The sequence below is a fragment of the Physeter macrocephalus genome, chromosome 11 (genome assembly GCF_002837175.3).
Source record: "Physeter macrocephalus isolate SW-GA chromosome 11, ASM283717v5, whole genome shotgun sequence".
Taxonomy (NCBI): Eukaryota; Metazoa; Chordata; class Mammalia; order Artiodactyla; family Physeteridae; genus Physeter; species Physeter macrocephalus.
The window spans coordinates 76,835,054-76,861,549 of NC_041224.1; the positions used below are offsets into that span (position 1 = coordinate 76,835,054).

The 26,496-nt window shown below is 43.5% G+C and overlaps 1 protein-coding gene across 6 annotated transcripts in view; it reads left to right on the top strand.

Annotated features, from left to right (window-relative positions):
- IGF1R (insulin like growth factor 1 receptor) overlaps positions 1-26,496 on the top strand; it is a 309,956-nt gene that overhangs the window by 229,548 nt on the left and 53,912 nt on the right. For all 6 annotated transcript variants that reach the window (XM_028495218.2, XM_028495214.2, XM_028495217.2 and 3 more), the window contains 3 exons: positions 14,418-14,730; positions 18,499-18,647; positions 21,405-21,549. In XM_028495218.2, the coding sequence (XP_028351019.1) occupies positions 14,418-14,730; positions 18,499-18,647; positions 21,405-21,549 (607 nt within the window). The remainder of the gene's footprint in view (positions 1-14,417; positions 14,731-18,498; positions 18,648-21,404; positions 21,550-26,496) is intronic.

Genomic DNA, 26,496 nt, shown 5'->3' on the forward strand with positions numbered 1-26,496 from the left:
CATTTCTCTAATGATTAGTAATGTTGAGCATCCTTTCATGTGTTTGTTGGCAATCTGTGTATCTTCTTTGGAGAAATGTCTATTTAGGTCTTCCACCCATTTTTGGATTGGGTTGTTTGTTTTTTTGATATTGAGCTACATGAGCTGCTTGTATATTTTGGAGATTAATCCTTTGTCAGTTGCTTCATTTGCATATATTTTCTCCCATTCTGAGGGTTGTCTTTGATACTAGATATCTAATGGTTCAGAGAGCAAATAAAAATTCACTCTCAGATGTTTTTTCATTGTTTGGAACAGGCAGAAGGTACCTACCTGTGAGCCCAACTCTAGTGGGCTGAAATACTGAAATACTCTTTCAACTAGCATTTTACGCAGGAGATACCTGTGTTGGCACTTAAGTTGAACTCAGTTTTACCTGTTATTTACAAAAAAGACCAAAAACCAAAAAATTCAACTCTTAGGGTTTAAAAAATGGGGAGGAGTCTTAAACTTTGGACTCCTTCAGTCACCCTTTATGAAGTATTGAATCCAGGTTTTTCTTGGTTGAAATGGAGGAAATGATAGTTTCCAACATGATTGATGGTCAAGATGGAATTTTAGCACTTTACATGCACTCTGGCAAGGTTCATAACATTTGTAGCAAATGTGCTGCCCCACCACCGCCTCCACCACCCACAAAATAAAAACTAAACAAAATATAAATACGAACCAACAGAATTCTGTGAGAACAGCAAGTTTTGTTTTGTTCTGTTTAATAGTAATCTTTGCAAGGACATTCCAACATTTTATATTTGTGTGCTTTTCCGAGGCACTTCAGAATCCTGAAACAGATTAAATGTAAGTTCCGTGAATTTGGGGGTGTAGGTGTTCTATGGTCCAGTTCTCCAAAAACTGATTCTCATAAGGTTCGTGTGGTAATTCTGTTAACCAGAATGTATGATTATCTGGGATACCCTGTTCCCCCTTCTCTCCCTATAACAGAGTCTACTGTACTTTGAAAGTCTAGTGGATCTTTTGTGGTTTCTCCACAGTAGTAAAAATAATTTAACTTCAGGAAATGGGGCCAGCAATCAGATTAGATAACGGAAAAGAATAATGTGGCATTCTAGCATAGCATATACTCTGAAATATATGTTTACAAGTCCCAAAGTGTGCCATCAGGAAGTAACAAGATCAAAGGAAAAACGACCAGTGAGGCTGGAGGGTAATAAATCACTCGAAGGTTGTGATCTGTAGTGGTTGCTATTCATGCTCCTTGGGTAGATTTAATTACAGAAGGAGGCGGGGGAGGGCTGGGCAGGCATTTTTCTCTCTAGTCACCTAAAAAAATTTTGCAAGGCACAGTGCTATGCTTAAAAAGCATAGACATCTTTAAGGGCTCAAACAAATTTAAATATATGGTCAAAACTTAAGCTCCCAAGAAGAATATGGACCAAAGACATTAAGAGACAGTTCATTCAAGAGGTACTGCAATGGCAGGGAAATGGCAACCGGCGGGGGCGGGGGCGGGAATCCAGGTGACCCAAGGGACCCAACTTTACTAGCAGCCACAGAACTGAGATGAGATACCTATTTCCCCTTCTGACATTAAGAAAGAAAGAAAAAAATGCGATCAGGGGCCATTTTCCCCTCTTTTTACGAAGGTGTACCCCCCATAGAGGCTATAGCAAAGAAAGTACTGTGGTCTCCAGAAGCATTTTTTTTTTTCAAAAGAGGTTTCTGAAGGGGCTTTGCAAAATTGTGAGGTCATTGGCCAGGTGTGTATCCTCCCAAGGAGGCAGCTTTGGAGGAGTTTGTTCAACACTTGTGAAGAGGCTGCACCACAATTCATCTGCGTGTACAGGTGTGCATGTACAAATCTAGATTCCACACGTACTGTAAAAATCTGCCTCCGCAGAGAGCTCATTCTTTTATCACTGTCTCCTGGTAAATGGTTCTGTTGTTTTCGACAAAATTTTATCCATAACATTGCTGGTTTCTAAATAGTAGTTTCCCTGCGAGTGGCTGCCTTCATTTGATTCCTTTAAATTATGTTGACATAAATATTTATGTATGTGGAAAGGGGCTTTTGCATGTATTGTTGAAGCATTGGACCTTTTGGAGTAACAATATCTACCAAAATAAATAGAAGGGAAGTGTGTAGCCACAGCCATATAGCATGGAGCTCCTCACGGGCATGTGTGGCAGGCAGACTATCAGTAGCAATGATACTGGTCAACACCAGCAAGGCGTGTAATTGCCCAGAAATGGGCCCTAACACCGGGTTTAAGAGATGCAGCCAAAACCACAAAGCTGGAGGCCTCTCCCTCTGAGCTTGGTCTCCACTTGGACGAAACAGCCCCCAATTTGTCCCTACGGGACACAGGCCTGCCTTGTTTGGAAATCAGCAAAGTTTAGGAGCCCACAATACCTCTCATAACTCTGTGTACAGTAACAGAGAGTGGAAATAGGGCTGTGAGCATGAACAAGCAGACAAGTTATAAATATAGAATACTCTCTCAATTCCTCTTCAGTTAGTCATGAAGGGACAGTGTGAGTTTTATAAACTTATAAGGAATATACAAACAGTTCCAAATTTAAAATAACTTGGAGTAATTTTTAAGTGTGTGAAAAGAATATTTTTTCCACCCTGTCCATTTAAGCATCTGTGACAGCCAGTAGTGACTGCTGTCCTTATGTACTCATGCCCGGTGGTCCCAGAACTGGGGAAGAGTTTCAGAAGAATCACCCATTGTGCGGTGATGTCTCTCTTCTTCTTTTTTGAAAAAGACTCAAAAAAATGTGGAGGAGGGGATGTGAGTCGTGTGTGAGAGACACTCTGTGTGCTCCTATGTGGAGAAGCGGGCACAGCTCCCAGAGCAGGGGTAGGTCCTGCCTGGACACCTGGAGTGCCCCCCACCCTCTTTCTTTGATTTTCCTCCCATTAGAAGTCTGTATTTCTAAAATTTTTATATAGGCTTTGAATATGAGTTTAGAAGAAAGAATCTCGTTGATTTTAAAGTACATTAGGATGGTTTGATTTTCTAAAAAGAATATTCTGTTTTATAAACATAAAAGGAATGGGAAGTCAAGTCCTCCCTCCCCTCTTAATATCTGACTTTCTTCCTTTCCTTTTCCCTCACCCCCATCTACGGAGGCCCTTCTGTGATGCAGCATCAACTTCATTTGCCAGGCCCTTCTATAGAGATTAAGATCATTAGGATGTTTCATACTCCATCAGGCATAGCAGGTAGGAGGGTCACCGACTTGGGGAACCTTCCTCCACAGACTAGGTGGCTTTTCCTCTTTTTTTCCTAGTATCAGAGGATGACACAATTTAGTCAGTTTGACAGGTTCAAGTCTTTCTTCCTTTAAAATAAATCCAGACCGTGAATAGATTTGGGAGTCCAAATGGGCCTTTCCATCAACTTCTGACTGATGTGCCTGTGATTTTGTCACTACTCGTGAATAGAAGGACTTCAGGGCTAATGTGGCCACTTGTGGAAAATGAAAGTCTAAATTTATGGAAGAAAATACAGGGGAATGAAGTACTGACACATGCTACAACATGGATGAACCTTGAAAACGTTACGCCAGGCGAAAGAAGCCAGATATAAAGGGTCACGTTGTGTATGATTCCATTTGTATGAAGTGTCCAGAAGAGGCAAATCTGTAGAGACAGAAAGTAGATTACTGATTGCCTGGGGCTGAGAGGGGAAGGGGCATGAGGGAAGTGGCTAATGGGTAAACAGTTTCTCTTTGGGGTGATGTTCGCACAACTTGGTGAATATGTTAAAAGCCTTCAATTTGTACACTTTAAATGGGTGAAATTTTGTATGAGTTATATCTCAGTAAAGCTGCTATAAAAATTGTGAAGGAAGAAAAAAATCACAACACCCACAGTAACCAAAACCAGCAGCTTAGCCAAAGGAAGATTCCTGGACTACCCTCTGCTTTTCACTTAGTTTTTGGTGTTAATTGTAATCCTGCATTGAGTCTTTGCATTGATGGCTGCTCTTTCTTTACTCTTACTAATTAGCTATTGACATTTTTATTTAATAAAGGTGTCCTGTATAACTTTCCTCCTGGTTTCTTAGTTGCCTTTTTTCTTTTTCTTCTGTTTTCTCAATAGTCTGCTCAGCACTGCTGGAGACTTCAGTGACCCAATGGGTACTTTCTGTAGGCGATCATTTCTTTTGCTCATTAATGAAATCTTCACAGATGCCTTTAGTAGCCAATATGAAATGTTTTCCCAAACGTCGTAGCTTATCTTGTGCACCTTGTATACAAGTCAGTAGGGATCTACTTGGAACTCGGCTATTTCTGTGAGCCTAGATTATATTTGTTTATGTGCCGAACCAAGGGGAAGGCACAGAACTGTTTTTTCTTCTCCTTCATGACCAAGGTTGCAGTCTTGCTGAGACATAGGAATTGGTGAAGAGAATGAACTCTGGTTTATCTAATCTCATGAGTAAGACTTGTTTGGGTGAAAAGGGTTCTGTGGGTCATTGAGTCTCCCTGGATCTGGCTGGTCCGGCTCCTGATAGCACAGTCACTTATATATAGTTGCCTTTGCCCCACAGAATGCACCCTAAGTGTCTTCCACGACAGGAGCTGCTGCTTCACTATTGCAACTAAGCGGTGACCGTTGCTGATAAACTCGACAGGGCTCAGCCTTGCTGGAAGAATGTCCTTGAGGGTTCTATTTGCTGTAACTCAATAAATAAAGAAAGCTTAGTGGGTACATGTGATCTCCTTTATATCACCTTGACGCTTTACCCTTTTCCAGAGCATCATGTTTTGTGAGTTTTGTCCTTCCTCCAGACTAAGTGGTTCACCTCAGGGAGAAGAAAAGGATGTTGGGACTGATGATTTATTTTTTCCTGATGGATGCAGGCTTACAGAGAAAAGTGGCATGAGAAGAACTCCCTAGCCCTTTGCTTTTGGGCAGCAGAGCCTGGCTAAAACATCATGCCACCATTGAGCAGAGCAGGGGAAGAGCCTGTGACCCAGTCAGATAGATCTGGGTTTGAAGCCCAGGTTTACAGCTTAACAGTTATTCACTTGAACAATTAATAGCTCTCGACAGTTATTAAATCTCTGTGCCTCCATGTGGACATCTACAAATGAGGATAATGATACTGACCCCATGTAATTGTTAACATTAAGTTAAACAATAGGTATAAGATTGAGTCCTGTATTTAGACTCAAATTGCATTCAAGAAGGAGAGACTCCAGCAGTTATTGTGAAAGGAGGACAGGAATGTTAGGTGATTAGAAGGTCGGAATGAGCTAGCTCAGTGTGACAGTGGGAGTTATCTCGAAGGTCATACAGAGAGCCCCTGAGTGTGCTGCCTTGGTCATGGAAGACCACCACTGGTCTCAGTGTCCTCGTATTCCACACCGTGGAGACTACTTCTGCAGTGTTAGGGTAGACTGGGGACAGGTGTTAAGGAGCAGTGATGTTCATATACGTTGCATGAGCTGTGGCTTGAGTATTGCCTTCAGAAGGAGGCAGGGATCACCGTCTTGGAATTTTGAATCTGAGCAGTTGGAAGTCTGACGTGTGCAAGAAACCGTCCACCTCCCCTGAGTATCAGACACCTGAACGAGGCCTGGGGAGAGCACCATTCTGGGTGGGGGTAAGGAGGAACTTGGTCAAGATGGGTGCCATCCGGCAGTAGCACTTTCTCTAAGAGAAAGAGCTCCCTTCAGCATTGCTTTAAGGCTCACCTAGGTTTTTGAAGAGCAGCACCTCAGACAGGCATGGGATGATGACCTCATAACTTCCTTTCAACTCTGAGGATCCAGGGTTCGATGAAAGGCAGAACATGGCTGCAGAAGTCCTGGTTGCATTTGAACTGGGGCAGATCTAAGGGCCCTGGGAGCTTCTTGCAAGAGGGCCTCTGCTCCTGCAAGTTCTGAAGTGTCCCTGCCACCCCACAGCCCCTCGAAAGAATGTGAAGGTTGGAGAAGACAGGTAACGGGAAGCGAGTGATGAGGAGGGAAAGTATGTCACTCCTGCCCCCTCTACGTACCCCAGTATTGCAGAAAGTCCATCTGCTGACACATTCTTGTGTCAGGACCCTTCCTCTTAGGAAGGAAGCTGACTCAAAACTGAGTCTTGGAAACCCCTTCAAAGATCGCAAGGAGGAACTCGTCCGTACACTCTAGTCTTGGGAGAAAATGAGCGCTTTCAGGCTCACTACATTAATAGGTTCGGGAACTGTGGCCCCCCTTTTACTAACCAGCCTCTCCAGGCTCACCGAGAGCTCTGTTCTGGGACCTTTCTGCGTGCCCCTGGGTGCCTTCCCCAAACTCTGTTGCTGGCGCTAACCCTTTCTGCTTCGAACAGAGAAACTGAAGTATCTTCAGGTTCTAACCATTACATTGTCTCTTAGTCTGGCCACTACTGTGGTATTAATAGAATGTTTTCTCCTACACAGGAGGTGGTTTCTTTTGGCTTTGAAAAGAAATGTTGTTGCAGATGCAACCTTCCTTTCTGAATGTTTAAGACACCAGGGTTACCACTGAATTCGGCTTAATGGCTATAGTTTTCCAGGCAGAAGCCAGTTGAAGTTGTTGGAAACTCCACCTGGGATTTCTAGGCGGTGGTTCTCTGGAGTTGTACAGTAGCAGTTTCTCAAGATGTCAAGAAACTTGACAGATTCTTCTTGTCTTCTTTTTGAGAAAATTGTGCTTTACTCATTATATATATGTACATTTTATAAATATATATACACATTCATACGTATGCGTGTGAGTGGAGCTCACACACAGCTGAGCCAGGTTTATTTTCGTTTTATTTCATGGGTCTAAGCATTTTCGTGTAAGCTTGCTTTTCCATCCTAACTGACGTATTTAGAGAACTATAGACTAAGACACTGGGGTGAAATGTAGCTTCTCCCTGAGCCTGAGAAGCCTTGCTGCTCGTCACCTCTCTGCCCCTTTGATGGGTGTCTCCGCTTGGAGTGATGGGTCGGGAGGAATGTGTGTGCATGAGGTCAAAAGGCAGGAGAGATCGAAGATTATTTCACAGGATGAAAGGCCGTGGGCTCCCTGGCCTGAGGTGTGTTTTCCCTGACCCCTCTGCAGTCCATCATGGCTCCTGGAGATGGTATCCTGGGATACCCTTTCTGTCCAACTGGAACATCCAACCAAGGTGGTTCACCCACCTTCTTTGCCGAAAGGACCAGCGTGGAGCTCCAAAAGGAGCAGGGCCTGCAGGCTTCAGAAGCAGCCCTGAAGGCGAGGCTCTCTTTCAGCACTGGTTGATTTGATGATCACAGAGAAAGCAGGGGGGCCCAATCTCCTCTTTAGTTCCTTGGTCTGATGTTTGTGTGGCTTATAAGAAGAATTCCATAAATATATTATTATCATTACTTAAACCTGAACTTTGTCAAGGAGGGCGGCAGGGAGGGGTAGCAACATGGGACCCAGAATTCACAGGTGAATATGTGGAAATCCACTTGAGTGGGTTATTTTAAAAGAGTGGAGGTATATGAAAGGAGCAGGGACTCTAGTGGGTGCTGCCGGGCCCCCGTGGGTGGTGGTAGCCCGGGGATTCTGTCCTGGGTCCTGTTGGCGCTCCTCCGATGTCCCTCCCTCCTGGTCTCCTCTGCATCTGTCTGCTGACCACGCCCCATGATATTATATCCATGCAGCCGCATGCCAGGCATTTCCATTTGGACGTGTGTAGAAAACAGCACGTCCCGAACAGAACCAATCTCTCTCTACCCCTGCTGGGGGGAAAAAAAAAGTCATTCACCACATTAATCTGCCTGCTTCTCCCCATCTGTGCTGCTGCCCCCTTAGTCTGGGCCGCTGTCGGTGCTTGCAGAGATGGCGACCGTGGCCCTGCGGGGCGTCCTTCCATTCTCTTTTCCACTTAGCAGCCAGAGTGATCCTTCTAAAATGCATATCTGCTCATGTGACTCCCTGTTTAAAATCCTCAAACAGCATCTCTTTTCTCTTAAGAATGTACCAAACTCCTATCCATGGGTTGAAAGGCCCTTCTTGTGGCTCTCTGCCTCCATCTCCCCATCTTTCCTCCCAATCTCCCCCACCCACCCAGGTCCCAAAGCCTGGGTCCTGCAGTCATGCCAAGTCTGGTTCTCTGACCCTCGCTCCGCGTCAGCCCTGCCATCACCCCCATGCACCTGCTAGCTCCTACTGGCCTTTCGAGCCGGGTCCTGGCGGTCCCTTCCCGTGGGAAGCCCTCCTTACTGGCCCTTTGCTTGCCCCTCTCATATTCCCACTGCTTTGTCCTCAGGGGCTGGGCTGTCTTACCTGCTGAGCCTGCAGGACTGGGCCTAGGGCCTGGCTGATGTATTTAATAGTCAAAGGAGCCTTTCTCATCCTTAGCTGTGGCTCAGTGCTCTCTGGAGGAGAATGCCGACAGCCTTGGGTAGATTTCTGGCTGTGCTTGGGGGGTGGGGGGCTGCTGTGAGTTCAGTTGACCCAGCTGGGGTTTCCCTCCCCTCTCCTCCCCCGTACCCCACAGTGTCTGATGGAATCAGTTTCTCTCCTGGCTGGGCAAGAAAACCACAGAATCTCTCTGGACCACATGTCTCTCTGATGTACTTGGGAAGTCAAAGGGTGCTTTCCTGGAGTTAGCAGCAGTTCACCTTAATGCATAGTGATGCCTGTCTCTTAGGAAAGGCACCCTCTTTTTATATGGAACAGTGGTGTGTCCCTTAGGGTACCCGGAAATACCTGAGAGGACCCTATACCAGTCTGTATTTTGATTCAGAAACTTGACCTTATTTCAACATCCATAAACGGGTTCTATCCTTTAGAAATTATTTGGGATATGTAAAATAGATAGCTAGTGGGAAGCAGCCACACAGCACAGGGAGATCAGCTCGGTGCTTTGTGACCACCTAGAGGGGTGGGATAGGGAGGGTGGGAGGGAGACGCAAGAGGGAGGGGATATGGGGATATATGTATACATATAGCTGATTCACTTTGTTATACAGCAGAAACTAACACAACAATGTAAAGCAATTGTACTCCAATAAAGATGTTTTAAAAAAAAAGAAATTATTTGGTATAGAATGTTTGTGTTTTTGAAGTTGTGTGGCTAAGTGGCCCCTTTTCCATTTTTTGTTCCATGTGAAGAGGATGAGTTCTCCATCTTCTCTTCCAAAATATGCTTTTAAAAATAGTTTCTCTGAGGTAAAGATTGTTAAAGAGCTTATTGGCAAGTACAGAAAGAAAGGTTTTTAAAATCCCCAGAAAGAATTTAATAAATATAAGGACTCAGGGAAGGAGGCAGAGAGTTAAAGGTTGGTGTGTGTGACTTTTTTTTTGCTGTCCCCCAAAATGAAGAAAATGAGCTTTTAAATGCAGTGCCTCATTTTTATGGGATTGTGACCCTGAACGAATGCTTTTAGTGTAGATGTGGGACCTGTCGTTAGCTTTTCCAACAGTTTACATAGGCATCTGTTGTTATTGTTGGTCATCGTCAAAATTCCAATGAATAGAAAGATCTCATGGGCAAAATCAATTTGCTTTCCCCCCTGTGTATTTGTTAATTTATAGCACCTTCCATTTTCCTTTTATTTTTAAAAGTAGAAATGCCTTTCATCATGCTAGGTGTGCTCCTTATTCATGGAAGCCAGGGAAGAAGTTCCCTTCCTTTCTCCCCTAGCTCTGTAATTGGAAATTGGTAACTGTACTAAATTTTAAGTTTTGGCACTCGTGTGAAGCAGCCATCCGTCTGCTGGCGAGACACACTGCCCGGGGCTTTTCAAGAAATCCCTTAATAGTCCTGAACACTAATAATATTTATATACATTGAGATGAGGCAAAATTTACAGCGGGCTTCTGGGGCTGGCTCCAGGACTCTCTAATCCTGAACTTCCGCCGGCTCCCCTGCCTCCCTCCCAGAGTCCTCTCAGGTGGTGCTGCAGCCAGGGGAACACTGGCTTCCATCCCTGGGGTTTGTCCTCCAGCAAATAGTCCCCTTTCTCTCCCTCTCCCCATCACACCCCTTTTTTTATTCCCCCAAAGCATTTGATACATGTTCGTGCACAGTTGCGTCATGTGATGTAGAAGATTTGTGATCTGGATTTGTGATCCCTTTAAGAGGAATTGTTCCATCTTTAAAGAATAGGATTTTACCTAATTTAAGCTTTACTGAAATTCCTTCTGAAGTAGCTCCTATTGCTGAAACAAAACCCTAATTCCCTAGCCTGTGTGCTGCTTGTTGCAAGAACTGACTGATGGTGCAATTCTAGTAATGCACCTCGGGAGGGGGCGGTGGGGGGGCGGTTTGCAATGGACCACTGCCCAGAGATGCTGTTTCAGTGGAATGGGGAATGGAATGCAAAACATATCTACAGATACATTGTCAGGTTTTTTTTTTTTTCTTTCTCCTACTGGAAATGCCCAACATTTATGTTTGAGTCTAAGCAAGTGCACAGGGGCATTTTTCTATTCTTTTAAATGCTCTTAGTTTTTAATACTACATTAATAGCTTTTTAAGATTGATGTCTGCTACTCGTCATTTTATATAGCATTTTATTTAAATTGTAAGCAAGGAAAGAAGGGTTTTACAAGAAGATATTGTTCCCAGTTAGTCTCTGATGATGATCGTAAGATTCTTAATCAATTTTCCTTCCTCCAAACACAAAGCCTGGTGGTGGCTGATGGCTGATGAGCAGCTCTGGGGACTTCAGTGCTCTGAATGGGGTGTGTGCTCAGTCGGCAGGTTTGTGCTGTGACACCGTGAGCATGGTTTCTGCAGCTAGTTTCATTTTAACTATGTGTGAACCTCACAGATCTATTATATTACATGAACTTTGTAGGGACAACATAACATTTCTCCTCTGGCTTCATCCCTTTTCTTTTAGCTCTGCCCCTCTGGTCATCGTAACCCTCTGTGTTGCTGCCAGATGATCTTTCTAATATGAAAATTAGACCACGTTGCTCTCCTGCCCAAAAGCTTCAGTGATGACCATTGTCCACCAAAGAGCCGAAACCCCTCAGACAGGCCTACAATGGTTCTTTGAGCTGCCCCCCTCCTCTCTCCCAGCATCACCTGTTACTGGACCCCTGTCATCTTCATGAGCACCCAGTTCTCCCACCACAGCAACTGAGTTGCTTTTACACACATTTACATGTGATTTCATCTGTGTTATTCTTATCCTCCTCAGCTTTCAGCTTTCAGTTCCAGCCTCCACACCTCTGTGAAGCCTTCCCGGGAACCCAGGTGCCCAGGGCAGGCTGTACACCACTACACACTCCTGTTCTTACCTGGTGTATTGTCCATCTCTTAAGAATAGGGTCTGGGCTTCCCTGGTGGCGCAGTGGTTGCGCGTCCGCCTGCCGATGCAGGGGAACCGGGTTCGCGCTCCGGTCTGGGAGGATCCCGCGTGCCGCGGAGCGGCTGGGCCCTTGAGCCAGCAACGGGAGAGGCCACAGCAGAGGGAGGCCCACAACCACAAAAAAAAAAAAAAAAAAAGAATAGGGTCTGGCACACAGGTGCAGTGCACATTCAATAAATAGTTGCTAAGTGGATGATTAAATGAAGGATAGGCGGACTTAAGTTCTCTTGTTTTTAGTTTAAAAACTTGAACTTAAGGGTTTGCAATTTTATTGTTTCTTTAGATCTTGGGCATTGAAGTTACTTCTGTAATGGATATATTTGAACTTAAATAGTCATTTAATCTATGTGATTATTAGATTAAGTGTGAGATTTGAGAGTAAAGTGTGTGTGGTGTGTGTGTGTGCATTCACTGCAAATACACTAAGCTTGTACATTCAAATTGGTGTTATCAACTTCAAGATGATCCCCTTGATAGACTGTATATGTATCCCAACATTTTAGGAGCCCCTACAACAACGTACCTTTTTGGTGTGACTAGAGATCTTTACTCCTTGTAATCTGTTGGGTAGATTAGTTTTTGGAAACAGGCAGAAGTCATTGAGAGGCAATTCTGGTAAACAAAAATGACATAGACCAACAGGAACAGTCTTCTTCTTTGCTTATATTATACATTGGCTCTGAAGACACTTCTCAGTTGGGATTCGTTCAGTTGCATCTAACAAATAGCAGGTGCTTAAACAAGACACAAATTTATTTCTTATTCATGTAAAGAAGTCTAGAGGTAAGCAGTCCAGGGTTAGCCTACTGGCTACACAGTCATGAAGGACCAAGTTCCTTTTATCATGCTCCAGTGTTCTTTTTTTTTTTAAATAGATTTTAATGAGTTGTTTATTTATTTATTTATTTTTGGCTGCTTTGGGTCTTCGTTGCTGCGTGGGGGCTATTCTTTGTTGCAGTGCGTGGGCTTCTCATTGTGGTGGCTTCTCTTGTTGCGGAGCATGGGCTCTAGGTGCATGGGCTTCAGAAGTTGTGGTACGCGGGCTCAGTCGTTGTGGCTCATGGGCTCGGTAGTTGTGGCGCACGGGCTTAGCTGCTCCGCGGCATGTGGGATCTTCCCGGACCAGAGCTCGAACCCGTGTCCCCTGCATTGGCAGGCGGATTCTTAACCACTGCACCACCAGGGAAGCCCCTCCACTGTTCTTAATGTGTCGCCTCATGGCCCAAGATGGCTGCTTGAGCTTCAGGCATTACACCTGCATTCCAGCCAGCAATGAGGAGGAAAGATGTACCCCCTCTGTTTTAAGGACTCTTCTGGGAAGTTCCACCCCAAAAGTTTTCTAGCATCTCACTGGCTAGAACTTAGGTCACTTCTAGCTACAAGAGAGGCTGGGAGATATAATATGTAGCTGGGTGGCAAAATGCCCAATTAAAAATCAGGTTTTATTACCAAAATAGATAAGAATAAATAATGGAAGGCCATCTATTTGTCTCAGCTAAAAATGATGATCAGAGAAGAAATTTGCAAAATTATTTTAAGCCTGACAGTATCATGAGAATTTGTCTGTTTCTTCTGAGGTGATAGTATTCATTTGAATGTCCAGGTTCTGATACCTGTTTTTAAATGCACCTCTTGGCAGTAAAATAGGGTACTCCTCCATGCAGCTAGTGGATGTGTAAATTGGTACCAACTTCCCAGAGGACAGTTTGACCCGGCAAGGCTAACTCTGGAAATCGATTCTACTGAAATAATTAAGAATTCTTATGAAGATTGAGTGCTCATTGTACTAATAAAATGTTGGCAATAAATGAAATGTCTAATAGTAGGAGACTGATTATAACTTACGATACACTATGTTATGGCATGCAATGCAGCTGTTAAATTATTGTCGAATTCACAGTATGTTATGCCAGAAAATGCTTTCAGAATGACTTGATCCTTTTTTATAGATATTTATATTTATATTTGCATGCACATGCATAGGAAATGATCTGGGAGGGTCTTCATGGAGGTACTGATAAGATGACATTGTGGTCAAGCGGACTAGATATTCTATGTATTTTCTTACCTATGATCTCTGATTTTTTCATCTTTTTTTTATTATAAAGAAAATAATAGAATCTTCACTAAATAATGCATGTCAGAGTCAATAATATACATATTTAAATAATTTTGTGTTGTTTTCCAACTCAAGGAAAAAGTAGGAAGCATATAACGCAAACCAGATTTCATATTTTGTTGACTTACACTTTATTTGCTAGTAAGGCGAACAGCCCCTAGAGTGTGATCCTTACAGCATTGTTATGGAAATAAATGCCAGCTCATCTATTTGGGACAAAAATTGTGGATCTCTTGTTTTTAGACACTGCTTTCACTTAATTTTAGCATAGAGGGGCTCAGAGTAGATAGTTTGTAAATATCCTGTGGTCCTCTGGGCTCGAGACACTGCCCACCCACCCACTTTCTTATACTTGAGAATTACCATCAGACATGGGGACTTCTCTGTGATATATTAGGTTGAGATATCATTGCTTATTTGGAGTAAGACCTTTGATATGATACAGGCATGCACAAACTTTTCTAAAGCTATTTTGTCAGCCTGAATGGTATCATCTTTAGCATATCCTAGTTTAACCATTCCAAAAATAAATGAGCATTTCTGCACACTAAGGCTTTTCAAGATATTTCAATAAGGAACATATGCAAAATGCAGATTAAGTAGCACATATAATGCCTTCTAAGGTAATAATAAACTGTATTGTCCACATAGGGCTTCCACGGTGTCACGCATGCCACAGGTAACCTTCCAAGATGGGTATTATTACCCCATTCTGTAGATGAGAAAAGAGAGGATCAAGGTCAAAGATGGTAAGGACTCCTCCAAGACCAAACATAGTCAAATAGGAGAGACTAGATATTAAACCCTGCTCACCTGACTCCAAACGCAGAGTATTAGCTCCCTGCCTTAATGAAATTCTCAACGTGTAATACTGTTGATTCAAGTCCAACGCCCAGTGACGTTCCATTTGGGGTTCGCATTGTGGTTGGTGGGTTGGATTGTGCCAGGTGGAGCGAGAGCCAGCCTCACACCCTGCCTGTCACCCACAGTGTGCCCGAGCGCGTGCGGGAAGCGGGCGTGCACGGAGAGCCACGAGTGCTGCCACCCCGAGTGCCTGGGCAGCTGCAGCGCGCCCGACAACGACACGGCCTGCGTGGCCTGCCGCCACTACTACTATGCCGGTGTCTGTGTGCCCAGCTGCCCGCCCAACACCTACCGCTTCGAGGGCTGGCGTTGTGTGGACCGTGACTTCTGCGCCAACATCCCCAACGCTGAGAGCAGCGATTCCGAGGGCTTCGTGATCCACGACGGCGAGTGCATGCAGGAGTGCCCGTCGGGCTTCATCCGCAACGGCAGCCAGAGGTCAGTGTTGGGGCCCGGGGCAGGCAGGAAGGTTGTGCTGCCCGTGGCTCCATCCGGGTGGGACCCTGGGGAGGTTAAGGGAGAGGGGCCACCGCAGAGGGCTGGTATAACTTCAGCTTCTGATGACTCGGAGAGCAGTGGGGTGTTTTTTTGGTTTGAAAGCCTACTGCCTGGCCGTTTGGAATTAAGTACCTGATTTGCGGGCTCAGGTCCCCGGAGGTCGCTGAGCCCCTGTGCACATGCAGGGCTGCCACCCCCAGCAGCAGGCCGGTGGGGGAGACTGTAGGTTGAGGTTTTCTCACCCCCAATGCTACTCAACACTAGACCAGCGAAGGCTTTGGGAGTGCGGGAAGGAAGACACGGCGAGCCCACCAGCATCCTTAAGGCAGTGAGCAGGCCTCCAAAGTCTCTTAGCACACTGGCTCCCGTCCTGCCTGAACTAGCTGCCGCTAAGAGCAAGCAGTCTGTTCCGTCAGCACCTCCTACACACACACGCACCCTTCACCCTCCCTCAGTTTTCTCTGTCTCTCTCATTTTGCTTCCTGAACGTTGAGACTTCTCTTGGGAAGCAAAGAAGTTCCTTACGGCAAACAGCATCCCTCTCGTGCATGCCAACTGGACTTCTGTGAATTTGTCATTGGTTTAAAGTTTTTGAAAAAGCAATGCCAGAATTGTTACAAAATACAGGACTATAACCCTGGAAGCAAGAGAAGACTAGAGATTTGGGGATGCTGTTCCCTCCTCTGGAGCAGAGCAGAGAACTCTCAGGAGAGAGTAGTTCTGTTGTAATGGACTAAATGCCTACTTCATGATTAGCACCAGAGGATCCTTACGTTTCGAGGTTCTTTCAAAATAAAACTATTCTACAAATATAAAATACCATTGGAAAAGGAAACATTCATTTTGAGTATAACGTGTAACTTCCCTTCTGTTTGCTGCCTTCTGTTTCTGCAAACCTCATCAGGCAAGTCTTGGTAAAGGGGAATCTGTTTCTGGTGTAATATTTGGAGATGTTGCTCCTTCCATAGGCTTAACTTCAAATCAAAGGTAAAGCTCACATAATTTCATAAAATTAAATGTAGAGCTTTCTACCTGTCATCATTTCTGTAACCATTATTATCCTAAAAGTTACTTTAAATACTTTAAAATGGTAAATGTGCCAAGGGTGCCAGTGAACTGGAGAGTATACATATTCCACCCAAAATAGGTCTGCCACATTTTACTCACATTTTATTGGCAGCCCTAGAACTTAAAAAGGCTTTGCCAGTACCCTGGGCAGTGCCTGGAACCCAGTTAAAGCTCAGCCACAGTTCCTCCCCAGGGGTGGGGGCCAAGATGAGGCAGCTGGTGCATGGCCTTGGGTCATAACATCTTTGCCTTTCGGGTGTGTTTCCTGTGGTGTCTGGAGGCATTCAGTCATCTGCAGCTGCCAGAGTAGCGGGCAAAGTGGGGTGTGCTGTGCACTGTGACAGTTTCTTCTACTGTAATTCATTCTTCAAAGAATTGAGCTGTTATTTTTCCTACCAATGCTTACAGTCTGTTCAAAGCTACAGATCTCCCTTTTACACTTTAAAATAAAATGCCATCAAGAACTAATAAATCCCCCTCTCAGCCTTTAAGGCCTATTTGACCCTTACTTTAAAATATTTATTTTTTAATACTGTGTATACCCTCTCTGTACCAGAATGGATTTGAGGACGCTTAAACTATCAACATGTAATCAGAGCACTTTCTTAGAAAAACATTTTTTTTAAGTGCTGGATGATTCCTAGACAGTTTAAGAAAGGTGTTTGGTTCAGAAATTGCTATTTGAATAAAATGTCAGGGGGAACTAAACATACGCTTAACCTACAACCCAGAAGTTACACTCCTGAACATTTATCACAGAGGAGTGAAAACTTAGGTTCCCACAAAAACAGGTACAGTTATTTGTAGCAGTTTCATTTGTAACAGCCAAAAACTGGAGACAGCACAGATGCTCCACAATAGGTAAACGGCTAAGCAAACCGTGATCCATCACACCATGGACTATCAATCAACAATATAAAGAAACAAACCATTCAAACACACACAGCGTGGATGGATCTCAGGGACCTTATGCTGTGTGAAAAAAGCCAATCTCACAAGGTCACACACCATATGATTGCATTTATATTACATTCTCAAAATAACAACATAATAGAGATGGAGAATAGATCAGTGGTTGCCATGAGTTAGAGATGTGGGGGCAGGGTGACCGTACGGGTAGCACAAGGGAGATGTTTGTGGTGATGGGCTAGCTGGTTGTGATGATTACACAGGTGATGAGATGACATGGAAGTATATGCAGGCATTGTACCTGTGTTAGTTTCCTGGTGTTGATATTGCATTATCATTACGTAAGATGGAACCATTGGGGGAACCAGGTGAAGGGTACGCAGAACCTTTCTGTACTATTTTTGTAACTTTCTGTGTGTCTATAATTATTTCAAAATAAAAAGTTTTTAAAAAGGGAGGTGGGGCATTATCTGGTTTGTAGGTAAATTAGAAGCAATAAAAGGCCAACAAAGAGTACTGAGGAAAAGTTGCTACCCACTCTAGAAGTGAGTATGTTGAGTGTGATGTTAGAGAAGGGAGAAATCTCCGTTGCTATGGTTGGCCCAGTTCCTTTGGAAACCTTGCCTCCTGTTCTCCCAACATGAAATAAGAAAACAGTAGGGAAATTTTATTTATCTATAAGCTTTTAAACAAAACCCTTCATCTTTGCCTTAAATATGCAGTAAGGTTCGGGGGTGGGGTACTTAATGCTAAGAGCTATAACTTACACTGTTTTCTTGACTGTTTTTCACTTCATGAAGTTTGAACGATCATTCAAGAGCCATCATGTAAATATAGTGGCTCTCCAATTCACCGTCCTATTACACACACATCCCATAATGTTGTATCATTTATTTGTTTGGAGATTGACCCAACTTTCTGTGGTTCAGCAGCTGGATTAGTGTTTTGTCCACTGTTTCCTAAATAAGGGTAGGTAAGCAGGAAAAGTGCCAGTGTCACTCACTGGTCCCTGACTGTTGGTGGTTTGTGGCATGTTCAAGATTGCATGTGAAATAGGAGCTCATTACAAAGTAATGGAAGTTCCTTGTTTTTATTGTGTATGCAGCGAAAACAACATTTGGATCAATTTACAAGTTTCTGCCAAACACTGTCAAGAAATTATTTCGGTTGTGCTTTAGCAAGAAAATAATGGATCTGTGCTATAGCACATGCCTTTTGGAATCCCTCATTGGACTTTGCTGGACCGCTGGCTGCAGGAGTTAGATTCCCATTAGTGGCAGAGACTCTGCCGTCCCTTTGCTGTCCCTGTCCACTCTCCCCGTGGCTCCTCCAGGGTGTGCCAGCAGGGGCCACAACATCAGAGAACAGTTGTGTTCTTCTTGGGAGCCCCTGGTGCTTTCTTTCTGCAAGGCTGTTTCTCCCACATGGGACCAGGTGGCTCACCAGTCCCAGCCTATGATACACACATGCCTCAAGGGTGTATCATGTGTTTTGTCTGGAAACAGGCAGCATGCTTTTCCTTTGTAGGCAGTTTCTCCTTTTGGTTGCAATTTGAGTGGCTTCTCCTGGGTAGGCTTGGGGATGAGAAACAGGGTGACCACTTGAATGCTTCCAACAGTTGCTTTTTGTAATGTGGACTGTAAAGACATAAAAGCATATCTTTACGATTTTTTTTTAATGCAAGAAGACAGACTCAGCTCTCTGTGTTTTGGGTTGGTTTACTTTCAACAGCATGTACTGCATCCCTTGCGAAGGCCCTTGTCCCAAAGTGTGTGAGGAAGAAAAGAAGACAAAGACCATTGATTCTGTCACTTCTGCTCAGATGCTCCAAGGATGCACCATCTTCAAGGGCAATCTACTCATCAATATCCGACGCGGCAGTAAGTATTCCATCTCCCTGGAAGAGAGGGCCAGATCTCTTGGTTTTCTTTTGTTGATGCTTTTCCTACTCATCCATGACTCACAACTAAAATATGAGCCTAGAAAAACAACATGGTGCGTAAGCCTCACGCTCAATGCCCCTCCTTTGAGTTTCCCTCAAAGATAAAAAACAGATTGAAAGGCCGTCTGATTTTTAGCCATTGGCACAGCGTTTATTTCTTCAGAGGGTCATCCCTCATCTTTCTTAAGTCGCATCTTGCGCAGGATACACACATCCCAACACGTACAAACCCCAGAAGAGACCGATGGATCAAAGGTATGACTCAGCAGTCTCCAGCCGGAGCCAAGTCCACAGAGCTTTAAGTCCAGAGAGTCTTGGTTACTTGGATATATTGAAGATACTGAGCAAGGGAAGAGTTTAATGATATCACTTTAAATTTTTATTAAGTCCAAAAGTGGCCGATCTCCAAATTTATTTCTGAGAACCAAAAGAGATGAAAGTATATGTATGTCATCATGCATTTAAAGCTTCGATCTCACCCTCTACAGGATCCCCATTATTTGCAGTAGATGGCGTTCCTGGTAATTGCATTTGTGTGAAGCATTTCCTGTTGACTTATTTGGTGATACTTTCAGTTCTGATCTGTAATTGACAAGGGCTTCTAGTAACGGTGCCTTAAATTCTCCACCGCTGGAACCACTTGGTGAAGGTACTGATAATGTTGTAAGCTAGGAGAAATATCATAAGAAGGAGTTGAGGTTGAAAGGAATTTTTTTCTAAATCCTTTTGTGAAGAAGTTTTTTTCTTTTTTTATATAGTTTGAGGGGCAAAAATAACCTATTTATTCTGTGCATTTACTTTTCCTTAATACTGTTTGTATAATGAGTGAGCTCTATTCTTATGGTTTAGCGATGGCAGCAACAAGTTTTCTGCTTAGTTCTTTTGAATTTTTGGATAGCCCTTGATTTTCACAACACCTTTCACTCCTCTACAACAGAGATAACTTTGTTTCCACACAGCTAGAATTTTCTTACTTTCATGGTATTCTGAAGTTTTATTCTTTTTGCACTTACTAGATTTCTTAATTTTTAAAAAAGATTTCCTCATTCCCTAGAACATATCCTTTAAATGGCTAACCCTTCTTTTTTTCTTATAGCCCTAATCCTCAAGATAAAAATTTAATCCATGAATTAAATCCATGGAGAAGTATAATTTGAGAAGGAATTGGTACATATTTGTGCATGATGATGAAATGTGCCTTCCAGTTTATAGCCACCACAGGAAATGGGTTGGACATCTCATTGGAAAGGTCCTTCCTCAGCCTTGACTAGAAGGCATGAGTCCTGCCCCACATTTATTTATTTCTTTATTTTTTAAATAAATTTTTCAGATTTTGACCGTGAGGATTTTTTTAATTTTATTTTTTATTTATTCTATTTATTTATCTATTTGTTTATTTTTTGGCTGCGTTGGGTCTTTGTTGTGGTGCGCAGGCTTCTCACATTGCAGTGGCTTCTCTTGTTGCGGAGCGCGGGCTCTAGGCGCATGGGCTTCAGTAGTCATGGCACGCAACCTCAGTAGTTGTGGCTCTCAGGCTCTAGAGTGCAGGCTCAGCAGTTGTGGTGCACGGGCTTAGTTGCTCTGTGGCACGTGGGATCTTCCCGGACCAGTGCTTGAATCCGTGTCCCCTGCACTGGCAGGTGGATTCTTAACCACTGCACCACCAGGGAAGTCCCCCGCCCCACATTTAAAATTCAGGATCTTTTCCTTGAAACATCAACTGCAGGCAACTGCTAGTCTTTACAACTTGAATTTCTCCTTCATTTCTCTTGGAAAACCATCAATCTGTATATAAAGGTAGGGTGTTACCGTGGAGGACAGTACACTTATTCTTTGATGTTTATCAATTGAAAGCAAAATAGAACCTTTTATTAACTAAGCCTTCATAAATCATACACAGTAAAATTCTGTTAGTTGAACCACACCCAATTCATTATAGTATGTGTTATAATTTTGGCATAAGTTGAACTGAAGTTTATGTTTTCTATTTACTATGAGAAAAATATAGGCTACAAAATTAAAGGAAATACACTGTTTATACATCTTGTCATTTTTACACATCTATTAGCAGCGATGTTCCCAACTATTTCATATCTGTGAGAATTACGAATGTGCATTATAGAAAACACAGAAGCATAGAAGTGAATTTTTAAAAATTACCTGCCGATAACCATTGTTAACGTTTTGGTGCATTTTCTTCCAGTCTTAGTAAGATGGAAGCTTTAAATATAGATCCCTGTATCTTAGGAACTAGAAATGCGGCAAAGGCAGTTCCTAATGAGACTGAGGAAATGTTGTTTATTTAGTCATGCCTTAGTACTTTGGAGGCAGCACTGTCTGTTGACAGAGCATATTAAAGAAGTTCCCTAGATGTGCCCGCCTTAGCTAATTGGCAGTCTGGTGTTTATGATATTACATTCTGTTAATCAGCCTGGGAACTGCAGTACCCAGCCTTCTAGAAACTCCCCTTCCCTGGCCTTGGGGGACCCATCCCAGGTGAGGGTGTTGAAAGCCAGGCTTAGGGAAACGCATTTTTGACAAGGGACAAGGGTCCCGTGAAGCCCGAGCACCTCAGTGGCACCATGAAAACAAGACCCGCACTGAATTGCTCTCCACACGTGTTTGTGAGAAACCAAGTGTGTCTGCCCCGCTCACGCTTAGTGAATGCTCAGTAACACGGTCCCCCTTACCGTAGACAACATCGCTTCGGAACTGGAGAACTTCATGGGACTCATCGAGGTCGTGACCGGCTACGTGAAGATCCGCCACTCCCATGCCTTGGTCTCCTTGTCCTTCCTGAAGAACCTTCGCCAGATCCTAGGAGAGGAGCAGCTAGAGGGGTAAGTGCTCCACGTTTCACGAGCTGACATTCTCCCACCACAGAGTAAGCAGCCTGCATTTTAATGTTCTGTGTTTCTAAGGGAAGAGCCCTTTCTCATTAAAAAGAAGAAGTGAAAATGACAGCAGTGCGGGCACCCTGAGTGAGGACCCACCTCCTCACATGGGGTCTCGTGTAGTCACAATTCTCCATCCTCAGGACTGGGTTGTGACCCATCCAGGGTTACGTGTCTGACTGTGGCCGGCAAAGCAGCAGATGGGGCTGCAGTAGGGGCTGTTTCTGCCAAAAGCACTGGGAGTGGGTCTAAAGTGCTTACCTCTCCATGAAATCATCATTTATGGGTCCCTTATCTGCCTCAGGGTGCTGTAGTCCACTACGTAAAAGCCATTCCATCTTTTCAGATGTATTAGAACATCAGAGATTTGGAGGCGTATGAACAGTTCATTTTGTTACAAAAAAATCTTGATTCACAGAATTGTTTCTATTGATCAGCTTGTAGGATTTGTGCTACTGATAGAATTTTTGCCTTCTGCAGAGATGTGCTTTATGATAAGGGTTTTAAACTAGCCGGAGGCCTTTCACCAGAGGAGGAATAAAAGCGGGTGCTTCCTGCACACGCATAATTTCTCTCCAGCACTTAGCCCAGGTGTTCCTTTGCGTACATGCTTCTCTTCACCGACCCCCCCCCCCTTTAAATACAGCTCTTGCATGGCTTTAAGCTAATGCTTTGAAATAAAAGGAGACATCCATTAATGAATTAATTCCTTCTAAAGAGAATTTGGGGAAATAATTTAGGAAAGCAAGAGGTGGGAAGGTCATGAGAAAGGTTGTCCTTGCTGATTTATGTGCCCCGACTGGATAAAGTTACCGCGTAAGGGTTTCCTCACAGCCTTCCTGCTTTTTCTCAGACTCACTCTTGGTCAGTCTTAAATTCTTAAAATTCCATCATCTGATATAGCTAAAGAGAGAGGGCAGCTCTTCATTCCATCCTTGAAAAGCACACTGTCCTCCCCGCTGGGAACATTGATTCTTTAGAAAATGTCTTCCTTTTGGCGAATCCAAGGAAGCTGCCACTGTGCCCAGCCCAAGTGTCCCAGGTCACCGACATGGCAAGCCGAGGCTCTGCCAATTTGAGGTGATGGTGTTACTGTTGGTTGTATTAAACTTTAAAATGAATTTTAGCACAGTTCTTTTATTTTTTTTCCTCCAAGTAGGTTTGTGTTTCTGGAAACCCTGGTGTTGGTAAGCACTTTTGCTTTGGCGTATTGGTACCTGCAAGTTTTCCTACTGCTTGAGGACACACATTCTTTTTTTTTTTTTCCAGGCTGAGCAAGTGACATACATAGAGGGGAAAGCTAACAGGAGAGTTTAATTAACTTTTATTAGGAATTATTACATGATGTGATTACCTTTCAGTTGTGTGTTAACTAAAAGTATTATGCACTTGAGTGTAGCTGAAAATTAAAGTGTGATTTTAATTTGCAAGAATATTTATGATGTATTTCTCATTATGTGAATCATGTGTAAAACCCAAAGTCCCAATGGGGTCTTCTTACAGATGTATGTCATTGCTTAGGTGTTTGGGCCACTTCCAAGCTCTGCTAAGCTTCAGGCCCCTGCCCTGCTGATAGTACTTTAGATGTCAGGGAAGGGCAATGGTGAACCTGCTGCTGGTTAGTAGCCCTTGTAGCTCTGAGGATGCTGGGCTTCTAGCCTTGGATTCTTGCCTGCCATTGTTTGGAGGCTCTCTCTTTAGATAGAGCTTGAGAACCTTGCCTCTCTTGATGGGAGCTGTGTTCTCTCAGCTGCCTTCCTCACCCATGACCAAAAATGTATGGGTCATCCTTGCTTGTGATGAATACCCCTGCTGGCTTTGTATCAGGTGTGACCAGTAGCAACAACTCAATTCTGTATTTCTCAGATTTAGGAAGAGGGTTAGGTCCAGCCCCTTGGCCTACTCCCCTCACTCCTGTAAGAAGGGAAGAGTCACACAGATACAGAGAACAAACTAGTGGTTACCAGTGGGGAGAGGGAAGGAGGGAGGGGCAATTTAGGAGTAGGGGATTAAGAGGTACAAACTATTACATGTAAAATAAATAAGCTACAAGGATATATTGTACAACACAGGGAACATAGCTGATATTTTATAACTATAAATGGAATATAACCTTTAAAAATTGTGAATCACTATGTGTACACATGAAACTTATATAATATTGTATGTCAACTATACTTCAATAAAAATAAATAAAATTTTAACAAGAATGCAAAATGAGCTATAAAAAGAGGCAGTCTTCTGCTCAAACCTGAAAAAAAAGGATAAAAGGGGGAGGAGTCAGAGGGAGGAAGAGAAGAAAGGTAGATGATAAATAGGTAAATGCCAGCAGTGCCGAGCAGAACTTGCCGAATGCTACAGGGAAAGAAAAGACACACGCCATGGGCGTGAAAAGGAGTCAGGTATCTGATTAAGAAGATCAGACAGGGGACTTCCCTGGCGGTCCAGTGGTTAAGACTTTGCCTTCCAATGCAGGGGGCGTGGTTTCGATCCCTTGTCGGGGAGCCAAGATCCCACATGCCTCCTGGCCAAGAAACCAAAACATAAAACGGAAGCAATATTGTAACAGATTCAATAAAGACTTTAAAAATGGTCCACATCAAAAAAACCTTAAAAAAAAAAACAAAAACAAAAACAAGAAGAAGAAGATCAGACAGGCTTCTGAGAAGAGGTGGCTTTTGAGATGGGCCTTGGAGGGTTTCCAGAAACAGCAAGCAGAGGGTAAAGAAAGGCATTTCAGGACAGGCGGCAGCAGCAAAGGCAACGAGCTGGGGCATCCTGGGACCTGTTTGGCAAATAATACTGGAGAGGTAGGTGGTATGAGAATTACGTAAGCTGTTATGCACCCAGGTGTGGAGGTTATAATTTGGATAGGCAGTGGAACCTTTTAAGGGCTTTTGAGTTACCGGAGCGTCAGTAGAACATTTCACTTGAGTGTGCTTTTGGTGTAAGCCAAGATGACTTTTACCCCACGGGTTCCCACACTTTGCTTTACATTAGAATCATCTGGGGGCTTTTAAGGAATCCTGATGCCCAAGTTGCACTCTGTCCCAATTCAATCAAAATGTTTGGGGGTGGGATCCAAGCATCATTGCTTTTCAAAAGATTCCCAGGTAATTTCAATGTGCAGCAAAGATTGGAAACCACTGTTTTACCCCTTTATTCCTGCTTCTCAGAAGCATATCCCCAAAGCCCTTTGATCTTTTTGCCTAAATATTTTCTTGTCACACTGTTCCTTAAAGTAGGATTTTTCTTGTACCTCTCATAACCAGTGAGAATATAAGTAAGTGCTTCCATTTGGTTCAGTGGGAAGAGAGTTTTACAGCCTTTTGTTCTGATGGAGAACAGACAAATTTGTAGGACAGAGATCCTTTGTATATGTCACCCTTAGCTTTCCAAACTGGAACTGAGACCCATCTCCAAATGTCTCCTGAGTAGCCCAGACCACAGAGTCAAGTCCAGAGTATGAAATTCAAAAACGTTACCTGGAGTAGACCTCTTAGTCCTCACTCAGAGTGAGCTGATTCTGGAATTTGATGTCCAGGCTGGTGACAGACATAGGCAAAATCACATCGGAACAGACAGCAGGGCTGCTGGTCTCTGGAGAAAGGGGCCGGACAACGTAGGCCGTCTTCAGTTTGTCCAGAAGAATTCGGATGGCCAAGGCTTCCTTGAGGACATTACTCTGTGTAAGGTGATGTGTTTCTGGAGTAATAACCTTAGACATTAAGAAGATCAGGTTGTGCTATTTTGGAAGGAAATGGATTTTGGAATACACACGTATAAGATTCCTATGAAATGGCTAATTTTTAAGCCCTTGAATAAGAAAGAGAATATTTCTGTTCTCTGAAAAAATTCCCTTATTTGAACAACCGTATTTTGTGAAACATCAGATAAATGAATTAAAATTTCAAGTTTGTTGGTGCCACCAAGGATTGTTGCCCTGAAAAGAATAAGAGTAGATGGAGGTGGTGGGTTACAAGAATTGGAATTCTTGGATGCAGTTAGGCATCTCTGCTCATGTTCCCACCACTTGACTTTGCAACACTTTGTGCTTTATTGTACCTTCTTGCAACTCTACGATTAGGTTGCAACATGGCTATACTTTAACACTTCTTCCAGACTTCCAAAAAATATACACTCAGACATGTGACTCAGCAGTTCCAGGCTCTACCCCAGTATCTACCCAAGAGAAATGAAAACATGTCCACACAAGACTTGTATGTGATTGCTCATAGCAGTGTTATTCATGATAGCAGCCCCCCCTCCACCACCAAAATACCCCACTGGAAACAATCCAAATGTCCATCAGCAGATAAATGGATAAATAAAATGTGGCACAATTACTGCCCAACAATAATGTAACAACATGAGTGAACCTCAGAAACATTAGGCTAAGTGAAAAAAAGCCAAACACAAAAGGCTACACATTTTGTGATTCCATTAATATGAGCTTTGTAGAAAAGGCAAAACTGTGGAGGCAGAAAGCAGATCAGTGAAGAGCTGGGGATGGAATTGGAGATTGACCACCATCGGGAATGAAGAACTTTGGCGTGAGGGAAATGTTCTGAAGCCGCATCGTGGTGATGGTTGGACACCTGTATGAATTTACTGAAGCTTCTGGAACTGTACACTTATAATGAGTGAATTTTTTTGGTAGATAAATTATACCTCAGTAAAGCTGTTTTTAAAACCCTCGAAGAGGAAACGTTTTCGGAGTATCTGTTTGGTGCCTAGTGCCACTTGAATATAAATTCCCACCCTTGCTGAACCTCCGAGGCTGGTGTAAATATTGAACTTTGGGGGAGATTGGACGTGGTATAAAGCAATCCGTTGCAGACAGGTTGGAGGCAGCAGATGTGAAAAGACCAAATCCTGCATCAGTTGCAGATG